The sequence below is a fragment of the Hypomesus nipponensis genome, chromosome 17 (genome assembly GCF_054491055.1).
Source record: "Hypomesus nipponensis isolate SF chromosome 17, ASM5449105v1, whole genome shotgun sequence".
Classification (NCBI taxonomy): domain Eukaryota; kingdom Metazoa; phylum Chordata; class Actinopteri; order Osmeriformes; family Osmeridae; genus Hypomesus; species Hypomesus nipponensis.
In genome coordinates, this window is record NC_140377.1 from 4,384,376 (window position 1) to 4,395,552 (window position 11,177).

At 50.0% G+C, this 11,177-nt stretch overlaps 1 protein-coding gene across 1 annotated transcript in view; it reads right to left on the minus strand.

Annotated features, from left to right (window-relative positions):
* Positions 1 to 9,214, minus strand: part of znf385c (zinc finger protein 385C) — an 87,487-nt gene extending 78,273 nt beyond the window's left edge. The window contains exon 1 of the mRNA XM_084678848.1: positions 9,159 to 9,214. Coding sequence (XP_084534974.1) covers positions 9,159 to 9,207 — 49 coding nt within the window. The 5' untranslated portion in view covers positions 9,208 to 9,214. The remainder of the gene's footprint in view (positions 1 to 9,158) is intronic.
* Positions 9,215 to 11,177: the final 1,963 nt, after the last annotated feature.

The window sequence follows — 11,177 nt, forward strand, 5'->3', positions numbered from 1 at the left end:
GCTTGTACACATTAACACAGAGGCATTAAAAAACGCTTCGGTACGAACGCGACTTCAAGAGTGATTCATGGCAGCCAAAGTGTGTTGATTTAGACAGAGGCTCCAGTGCAGGTGGTGAATCACGGGCTGTCCTCCTGGTCTGAACAGCAGGGTGACCCCTCCACCCCTCCATCCCTCCATCCATCCTAGAGGGTTCGTGACACAACCACCCTGCGTGTGGGGCTGCAGGTTGGCGGGTCCGTAGGTCGCCGAGCAACAACGCTTCACTTCACCTGGGTCTCACACTTCAGTGTCCAGCTCCTTTAGAACACGATCCAGAGCCCCGTCATCCCCATGACAACGACCAACTCACCCCTTATCTGTGCTGATCCGTCTAATTCATTAGGCAGCGAGCCACAGCACGCATTACGCCGACAGTGCATAACAAGTAGAGAGATGCATTACTGGAGATAACAAAGCAGACACACACTTAGGAACACTGAATCCTAGCAGCCCGACAGGCTAGACACCAGTCTAGGACCACGAGACACTCCCAATCCATCAATCCCCTCCAGGTCCCCCCGCCCTCCACACACACACACACAAGTGGGACTAACACCCAGCTGCAGGACATGATTTGGACCTGGGAGCACCCCTGTTTGCCATCCATCTGGTACTGCAGGGTTGGCACTGGGTCCAGACAGTTCTGTGTGCGTGTGGGTGTGTGTGTGTGTGTGTGAACGTGTAGCAGCTGACTGCAGCATGCCAGCATGCCAGGCCCCTGGGCTGGCACTGTTCAGCACAAACGCTAATGCTAGCATTAAGGCCCTCCAGGGGACACGACGAGGGGTCCACAGCCCAGCACAGCTGAACAGGCTGGGGGAGGGGGGGGCAGTGAAGTAGGGGTAGGTCACTCCCCAGGCAACATGACGGGGGGGGGGGGGGGGGGGATGCTCGGCATTAGAGGTGTGGTGACAAGGGGGAGGGAGGGATTCTGGGACACAAACATCCGAAGGGCAACATTATCCAACCACAGACAGAACCACTGACAGAACCACAGGGACTCCTCCCTCACCAGGACGCCAGCACGGAATATCCAAAATGGCTCGATTCTGCAAGGTCATGCCACGGTATGTTCTTTTTGTCGTTTGCCTTTGTCGGACCTGGCATTATTATTAGGCTAGGGCCTACATAATGGATGGTTGAAGTAAGTGCCACTCAAACACACTGACAGTGGGTAACACTATTGTGGTCACAGCCCCATACTTGTTCCCTGCTAAACGGTTGTCTCTTCTGTGCTCCTTTAATTGCGGGTGACATTTAAATGAAGTAGTTAATGTGTGCCAAGGACAGAGTATGGCCTGTTAACAATTAAAATGGTGCTTAATAGGGCATGCCAAAGCTATTTTGAGAGCATGTTGTGGGAAAAAGAATTGAGCATGGTCTATTAGTCAAAAATCAGAGCATCTGCGTGAATGGGGCCAAGGTCAAAGCTGCTAGTCGTTATCTGGGTTAGCTTCTCAGTGGAGAGCCACTACATGACATATGTCATTAATATATGTATATATATGTAAAGCTCAAACATGGTAAAAGGCTTTTCGAATAAGAAACATGTCCACCCATATTCTACATCTCTTATGCAACACTCTTCAGGCATGTGGAGAACTCTGGTCTGAGTTTGGTGCGGAGAAGAGTTAAGAGTACCCTCTGGGAACAGAGCGGTTGTCAGAGAAGGATCCGAATGTCTTGCTGCACGGCGAAGTTAGTCCAGCTATGCTCACTGACTCAGAGCATCGTGGGCTTGGCTTCACGGCGACCAGCGCCCTGGGCCTCAGAGAACGCTTCAGAGTCAGAACAGACAAGAAAAACACGGGGAGAGAAAGCCCATGAAGGACATAGGGAGCCAAACATAAGCCGCACTAGAGGCTGGGTAGAGGATAGAGGCTGGAAAGGGGGCTGGGTAGGGGATGGGGGCTGGGTAGAGGATGGGGGCTGGTTAGAGGGTGGGGGCTGGGTAGAGGATGGGCGCTGGGTAGAGGATGGGGGCTGGTTAGAGGGTGGGGGCTGGGTAGAGGATGGGCGCTGGGTAGAGGATGGGGGCTGGGTAGGGGATGGGGGCTTGGTAGAGGATGGGGGCTGGTTAGAGGGTGGGGGCTGGGTAGAGGCTGGGGGCTGGTTAGAGGTTGGGGGCTGGTTAGAGGTTGGGGGCTGGGTGGGGGTTGGGGCTGGGTAGAGGGTGGGGGCTGGGTAGAGGGTGGGGGCTGGTTAGAGGTTGGGGGCTGGTTAGAGGTTGGGGGCTGGGTGGGGGTTGGGGCTGGGTAGAGGGTGGGGGCTGGGTAGAGGGTGGGGGCTGGGTAGAGGGTGGGGGCTGGGTAGAGGGGAGTTTGGAGAGTCGTGTGTGTGGGAGCTCAGAGGAGGATGCAGAACACAGAGCTCCTATATGTGCCCCCCCCCCCCTCCCCCCTGTCCCTCTGCCCGGCCCCCACCGCAAGCACCAGGGTGCCCCTGTGCCTGGGCCAGAGGGGGAACAGGGGAGCACTCTGTGCCTTATGAGGGGGGCAGAGTCGCCTCCCTGCCTCCAGCCTGCTGTGTGTGTTTTGGAGGTTAGCAGTGGGCCAGACCCCGGGCCCCAGGGCGGGGGCTGGGTGCGTGTGTGCCACACCAGTGTTTACAGTCAAGGAGGAGTCTGAACATGGAGTCTGTGATGAGGGCAGGCCAGGGGGAGCCAGCAACATCAATGAATCCCTGACGAACCTTAACGCCAAAACAAAAATCAGAGGTCAATGGGCAATCATACCAGACTGAAAGTGGACGGATTGTGTGTGTGTGTGTTTCATGGGGGTGGCGTTCATCTCCCTTGGCTTGGTCCTACAAGCTTCCATCTTTAAGCATTAAGGGAAGCCTGCGGCAAGCTTGTTTTTCTCCATACAGATCTGTATTGATTCCAGCAGAGCACTGATGTTCTCTGTGTTGGCCCTGCTGTGCGGGGGGAGATAGTCTCTGCTTTCTTTCAGGAGAAAGTCACTGAGGCGTTCCAGACCAGAGAATCAGCACAATCACAATCACACACACACACCACAGGGGGCACAAAACCAAAACAGGTCCAAAAGTTCACCCCAACTCCAACTTTTGTGTGAGAGTGTATATCATTCCTGTCCTCTATCCATATATCCTATATCCAACACATACATCATTCTTTAGCTAGACCCAGCAAAGTTTGACCACGGAATATGCACAGTAAAACAGTGAGCAAGGATATCTCTCAATCGTGTCCATCATGGGGTTATTAACATTACATTTGAACCATTTAGCAGACGTTCCTATCCAGAGCGACTTATTAAGGTCATCAATAGCAATCCTGAGAGTTCAGCATCTCCGCAGGCCCCCACATTCAAACAATCGTTAGTGTTTAACACAAGCGGGGCTAAAAGCCATCTCCTGCTGCCTCATATTAGAGAGCCTTTCAGACCCAGTGGCAGTTTGCTCTTGGCAGTGCTTCATCAGTACCCTGTCTCCCCACATCCAGCCTGTCACAAGGCTGCACACTGCAGGTGCATCCATCTCCCAGCTTGGTTGTTTGTTTTTTTCCCCCTCGCCCCACGTTTTTGACACCGGAGACATCGAGATGGTGAACTGAGGCCACAGCCCTTGTTGTGTCGGCGAAACGTTCCCTCAGAGCAGAGGAGGGGTGGGGGGAGGGAGGGAGGGGAGTAACGCTCTGGCTGTCTCCTTCACAGAAGAATATATGGTTTAATTATAGAGTGTGTCAGCCTAGGATGCGTGGTGATGGACTAGTCTGAGCTGGGGAGCGAAAGTCGAAGGCGAAAGGTAAACGTCTTCAGATCCACCGGCCGGTGTCTCACCCAGCCGACCTCACTGGGCTTGGGGACTGACACACCCCAGAGTGTCCTTCGGGCGGTAGGAATTCAAAACATGCACATTCATCCCTGCCAGCGCGGCGTCAAGAGCCTCGGCTCCATTCACACCGGGGTTCAGACGCTCAGACACTCAACCACAGGCTGACCTGGCACGGCCGGCACCGCCACACCGAGCTGGGAGGGAGAGAGAGAGCGAGCGAGCGAGTGAGCGAGCGAATCAATGGATGCGGTTACCTAACGCTTGTGATTCACAGACTCGGTGAGTCACTGCCTGCGTCACCTGCAGATGAGGAGGAGATCTGTCCAGGACGCCGCAGGCTGGGGCTGCGTGGGACTCACCCACGTCTGGCGTCCGAGGAGGGGCTTCGACAGGAGCGAGAGACGGCCTTGGGTATTCTCAGCCCTGCAGTCGCACACCGCTGAGAAAAGAACCCGGGCAAGACAGAAGAGGCAGGACACCCACACGCTCACCCAAATGAAAAACCTCAAGCATCTCCGAGCAAACAAACACAGTGCGCGCGCGCATGTTGTGTATAAACGCAAACCAAGCGATGAACAATAATGTGTAACCGCGAGAAAGGCTGGAGACTGGCTTGAAACATTCAACCTACACGTCTGCTCAGACAGAGGGATTAACCTTCATGTGCGAGGAGGGCGATAATCTGAGTTTTAAATCACAGGCCGGGCGCTCTGTGATAGTGGAGCTAAGCCCCACTCCAATCTAAGTAGGGGGAAGGAAGCGGAAAGGGAAGCCCACAGCAGATGAACAAATACAGGCCTGCCAGCCAGCCACCACGGGGAAACAACCATGGCAAAGCACAGCAGCGGCCGTGGAAGCCTCCTCATATTCAGGCATAGCGGCTGACGCCGTCCCCCCCCCCTCCCACCTCCAGGCTGTATCAGACAGTAGATAGGCTCAGGATCATATCAGGCCCGTGGAGCGTGAAGGTATCTGTGATCAACATGGATTAGCTGGGGGTGGATCGATAGGAGGTGTGGAGATGAGTCCCCCCCCCCGTCCCCCCCCTGTCCCCTGCTGAGGGATAAAACAGCTCTGATTACTGTGATATTAGAGGGAGGGGGATTCGAGCAGAGAGCAGACAAACTCTACCCGGTCCCATAGGGTGCACACGCATGCTCACACACAAACACACAGACGCACCCAAGTATCCACCAAATCATTTGATCATTCACTTACGAGCATGCATACAGTACTGTTATTTTAACTAATATGTCAGAGGGCTGAAAACCCATCAAACAAGCCGTCATCGCTAATTTGCATATGCATAAAGGCAGGCTTCATCAGGGACGTCAAGAGCAAACGGGATAGCTGAGGGTCCAAACCCTTCCTGTCGAGAGGCCCAAACAAGTCCGGGCTCTGTAGCGGTAGGGCTGTGAGGGGGTTGTGGGTGGCAGTCTACCTGGTCATACACACTGACCACTCTGTTCAGGGAGAAAGCACCATGATTCACCATGGAGCACAGAAAGGCCACTGTGTGTTAGTGCGAGGCAGTCAACGCGTGCACCTCTAACACTGGACCCACTGTGGGAGTGAGCGTCACTTCAGAGGTGAACGTGTATGTGGAAACGTGTGTGTGTGTGTGTGCGTGTGCGTAAAGATAACGGCAGTTAAAAAAGCAGTCTGGCGCTCTCCTTTAATTAGGATAATGATCTCATCACCAGGAATCAAAATGCTGGCGGGGGATCAAAACCCAGGATCAAACTAAGCCCAACACTGAGGTCCAATGTGCCACTGAAGGAGAGCATGCCCTTTGCTGCTGGGAGTCAACTTCCTCCCTGCCCCTTCTCCCCTTCCTGACTGCCATTTGACGTCCTGATTGAGCGTGATTGGTAGGGGCCAGAGGTGGTGTACTTGCCATATCAGGAGAGAGAACAGTGGGTAAAACGAGAAGCACAGAAGGGAGGGAGAGAGAGAGTTAGAGAGAGAGCGAGAGAGAGAGAGAAAAGGAAAAATACATGTGAAATACAATCCCCAACACCCCAGGACCAGAAAGCACAAACCCTCCAGCACCCCACTGAGAAGCAGGCAGCCTCTGCTGACTCTGCCCCCGCTCAGAGCACAGCCGAGCAGGCATGCCAGTCACACAGGCAGGGGGTGTGGACTGGCTTTCTGTTCGAAAGGGCAGCCGGCATGCCCTGAAGCAGGCTTCATGCAGCTGTCAGAAACTCTGACCTCCCCCCCCCCGGCCCCCCTCGCCGTGCCCCCTCTGGCCTCTGTGCACCCCCCCCTACCTCGCCTCGTCCTCTGCCACCAAGCCGACCAGGAGGGGGTGACCCCTGGACTGGTAGCGCTTATCCTGTCCACCTGAGAGCAGGCCTGAGGGCTGGACGTTTACCACTTGTTTCCAGATATTTCCAGATATAGTCCACCTGTCACAGAGCTCTGCTCCGCTCGGACGTCTCATCCTGCCTCCTCCACGCCGCCGCGCCACCTCGGGGGGCGACGGGGGATTCTCTCCCGCAAAGCCGGGGCACCTGGGCCAAAACACATGCCTGTCAACTGAAAGCTTGCATTGGGATTAGTCATCTATTGGAGAGCTTCCCTTTATACATGTAACTAGAAGCCAGGTAATGGGGAGGACAGCACAATGACCTCTTCCTTCTGTGGCCGGCTTCCCGTCAGTAATTGGGACTTAGCTGTGAGTTTGTACAGGCAACAGAAGAAGCAACTCGCGAGGTTTTAGCACAGAACTTTTCTGAGAAGCCAACATGAGGTCATGAGGTTGTTCTTCACAATTCAAACAATAGGTTGCCATCACAGACGGTAGCACGCCACTTACAGATACACACACACACGACGAGAGGGTCCTTGGACTCAAGCTGTGTTGACCAGTGTTAAAGGGGGTCATCGCCTTGGTCCAGTCAGGGACATACATAACCTCTCTGAGGAAACTCTAGAAGGGCTCCACACCCCGAGGAGACAGGCCACTCCATCATCTAATAAGCCCTGTCAGAGCGTCAGTCCAACCAGACGATATGGTGAGGAGAGACTGGGCGAACCGTGTGTGTGTGTGTGTGCGCGCATGGTGAGTGTGTGCGTGTGAAATGTGAAAACACATTTTCAAATCATGAAAGAAACAAGACTAGTCTAACATGTTCTGCAGTGTCCATTAAGGCCTCCACACACTCAGCGGGACCCACGCGTGTTTCATTAACGCTCAACGTGACTTTCTTTGGGAGTGTATGGGAACAGAGTGGTGAGAGACAGCGAGGGAGCAGACATGAAGCTTCACTCTTTATTGGCATAATGACAATGTCACTCACTGCTCCACGTCATAACAGCACTAACTGTCACTGACAATTTGCTCTCATCTCTGTCGAGATGTCTCGATGAAGCCTATTCCAGTTCTCCATTTATATTTCACACACCTTCTCCTCAGACAGTAACCAGCTCAGTACAGTACAGTACAGAATCCCCCCCCCCCCCAAGAAGCCCCCAGGGTCTTTGTGGTGTGCCCCGATATTGTGATCTCCCATATCTCCCTCAACACACTCTCCAGCACACACACAGGAGCACACAGTACACCCCGAAAAGAGAGATACTCTGATGGTGAGAGCGACACAGAGAGACAGAGAGAGGGGGGGGGGGGGTGTAGAAAGCAAGACAGAGACAGAAGGAAAGAGTGAAAGGGGAAGATAATCTTTCTCACATCTCTCTCCCTGAAACACGTACACAAACATCCAAAACGAAATCATGGTTTATTCACCTATTCTCCAGCTTTCAGTAAACACATTTCTGAATGTAAACCACAGGCCACAGTTGTTATAAAAAGACAACTCTCTCAGTCCCTCTTAGAAGACAAATAGTACCAAAAGGATCAGGTCTGCTTCGACAAAACAAGAATGACTATGACGAATTGCGTACACAGTCCGTCACAACAACAATAACAGAGTCAAACATAACTCACACAGAGCCATTCAGCGGGAGTAGCAAGCCCTAAAGGTGCCAACCATAAATACTTTCAACACAGACGCAGCCCTATTTCACTGTCCCTGACTGAAGGTTATGATATTTCAGTTGATTTAGCAGTGCTTTTCCCAACTCGCTACAACTACTGCGAGCTTACAGGACGATGAACACACATTAGAAACTATACCATGCATACAATATTCAACAGACAGATTCTTGCATCATTCCGGGGCTACAAGTCAGTCTGGCCTAACAGACCTAAGGTACTGTTGTTCTTTAGGAATAAGTAGCATTGTAGGTTCTGCAATGGAGTGTTCTAGAAAGCTGTAGGCTCACTACTCTCTGTATACCCAGGTGAATTGTGGTAATACTGTATCAATATTGTATGGCGTTAATATACTGTATGATCATTATCCTAATTTTAACAAGTCAAAAGCCCTAGAGTGGATTTGTTGACTAGTAGCAGGCAGTTAAATCTGTCATGCTGGGTGTAAGTGGACTGTGGAGGTGTAGAGAGATACGATGTGTACAAAATAAAGAACCAGCATCTTCAAGGCATACCTATCCCTTAGAAGTCCCAGAATAGTTGCCCAATTCCCAGAGACCAGTCAACGATCTGACATTCTATAATTCATTATACAGCACAAGAAACAGATGTTTCACAATATTATGCGTGTGTGTGCGTATGCGTGTGAGAGAGAGAGAGAGAGAGAGAGAGAGAGAGAGAGAGAGAGAGACAGAGAGAGAGAGAGAGAGAGAGAGAGAGAGAGAGAGAGAGAGAGAGAATGAGAGAGAGAGACGCAAACTTGAAGTTTCAAGGTATAGTAGTTTGAGAAATGACTAAAGCTGCTAATTGATTTTTTTTTCTTCAGCTTGAACCTAAGCAGAGTTTACTGGTCGGGATAGACTGGGGACAGTAGCACTGCTCGGTTCGGTGACGATGACCAGTTGTACAATCATGTTGAACATGATGGCCAATTAATTTTCAAAATATGACACGTGCCACGCAGACAGTAACGCGCAGTGGCGTAAACAGACGTGACTGGTGTGAATTGTTTCTGAATGTCTATGGCTATACTGCTTAGTGAAACGAAACAGGTGGACACCGTCTCGGTGATGTCTGCCAAACTAAGCGAATTCAACTGACGCTCGTTCATAGATGAAAACATCACACAAAGGTGTTGCCTTCGACAAAAATCCCAAATATTTCACCTATCCATAACTTTTAACGCTATTCATTGGTTAATACGCTGATTGTTGTCCTCCGACAGTTATCTGGACCCGATGAACTATCACGTGGGATTCACTTAACTTTAAATAAACATTATGAGTTATTCATGTCTAAATTAGTCATTTGTATCAAACCCTACCTGCCCCGTTCCGTTTTCGATTGTCTCTGTGGTCTTCTGTGCCCAACATCTTACGAAACGATGTGACAAGACTGAGTGCCAGATCCATAAACCGAGCTCGCGCACTGGTGTGGAGTCACCAGAGAGAGAGCGCGCAGTCACTTCACGAATGCGCAATCAGAGCTCAGCAATTGACCGGGTGTGAGTGCCTCCCAACAAGAGTAGGCTACTTTTGAGGAAACGTGTTCATGTATTTATTTATTATTTATAAACTTTACTACCGTGTGTGTGTGTGTGTGTGTGTGTGTGTGTGTTATTTTGCACTGTAGGGTAAACTGTGGTTTTGTTACATTTCTGTAAACTCACAAGTTGCTTATACTATTGTTTTTATTGAAATTTGTATTGAAGTCAATGTGTTTCTTGCTATATGAACCATCCAACCAGGTTTTAAATATGGAAACGGATATAGAGCTATAAATCTCTACTCGTGTCACATGTCACAACCTTACATACATACTATTATGTCAAACAAGTATTACCATGTGACTGATGGGTGGCTATAAATTAAATGCAGAATACATGATCCTCCAGTAGAAAAGCTTATAGGCCCATAAACACAAGTTTGCACTTGGAATTCACTCCCAGAGAAAATATACAATCTCAAGTAGTTTTGTGAGATGCTGGAGTGTTTAACCACTACAACAAATAAAACACGTTTATACATGGTAGCCAACGTAAGATTCCGTAAGATTCCAAATATGGTTGTCTTTTTTATTATGAAGATTGTGTGTATCATAGACACAATCTTCATAATAAAAAAGACAACCATTTGTTGGTTGCGATAATTCACAGTTTTATGCCATGGCCTAAAATTAAATATTATAGGCTAGTAACATTTGTTTGCATGTTTTGCGTAAAGAAACGACTAATCTCCTGTGAACACTGTGTGATCTAGTGAGGGTTGCAGTGCCGTAATCATAATATATATTGGGGGGAGGGGGGGGGCCGGGACACAGGCAATATTCAAATCTGGTCAAAATGTCCCCCCCCCCCCCAATATATTGATATAAAAATATTAAGATTATATATATGTGCTACGCTACGACAGGCACGCTGTCCGAAATTATCATAACAAATGTAATAACTAAATGTAACAAAAAGAAGGAAAGGAAATTTCCCCAGCAGATTTTGTCCCCCACAATGTTGACTCCATGGCTACGGCCTTGAAGGGTTGTCAACAGAAAAATGATGGATGCTGCCGGATACTTAGGCTACTTAGGATCTCGAAAATGACCGTATGCGAATACACCGGCAAGCCGCGTGCTCTCAGAAGGACTGCGGGGTCATAAAAATAACCCGCAGTAGTGAACACGAAGACCACGGAGTTAGTAACTAAACACCGTCTGCACCGGCACTGCCTGCCACAAGCCCATTGCCTGTTGGAGAACATTTATCCACACTTAAACGTGTTGTTCACTCTCCACAGAATGCTCAGAAATATTTCGTTATTAGAATGACTCAGGGGTTAACTACTGTATTCCCTCCAATCGTTCGTCTCCACTCTATATTCCAATCCCCCATGCTATTTGTAAGTTTACAGCTGCTAGGACAGGATGACAGCCAAGGTACGTTCTAATGGACACTCTGCCCACATCACAGTCCCTTTCATCCAGTGTCCATCCATCACCCAGTGTTGGGTTTGTCTGCAAAAGTTCCAACTGGACACCGTCAATGAAACTTATCTTGCAAAACTCCAATAGCTTTATGTCTACATTATGTTAGATAATGGTTTTATAAAATATGTAACAGAACAATTCTCAGGGGTTTAATAAAACAGCCCCACAAGAGGGCATACCTATTAAATCGCAAAACGACAAAACACACAAAGCTTCTCACTCTCCCTCCCTGGCCACCTACCCACGCTCATACCTTGATTATGGCTCACCTGGTTACCAGAGTAACCGTCTCAAAAGTAATGTCCATCCAGCATGCTTTAGAATTCATCTCTAAATGGAGCCTTTGGGGACAAGAGAGAGGATG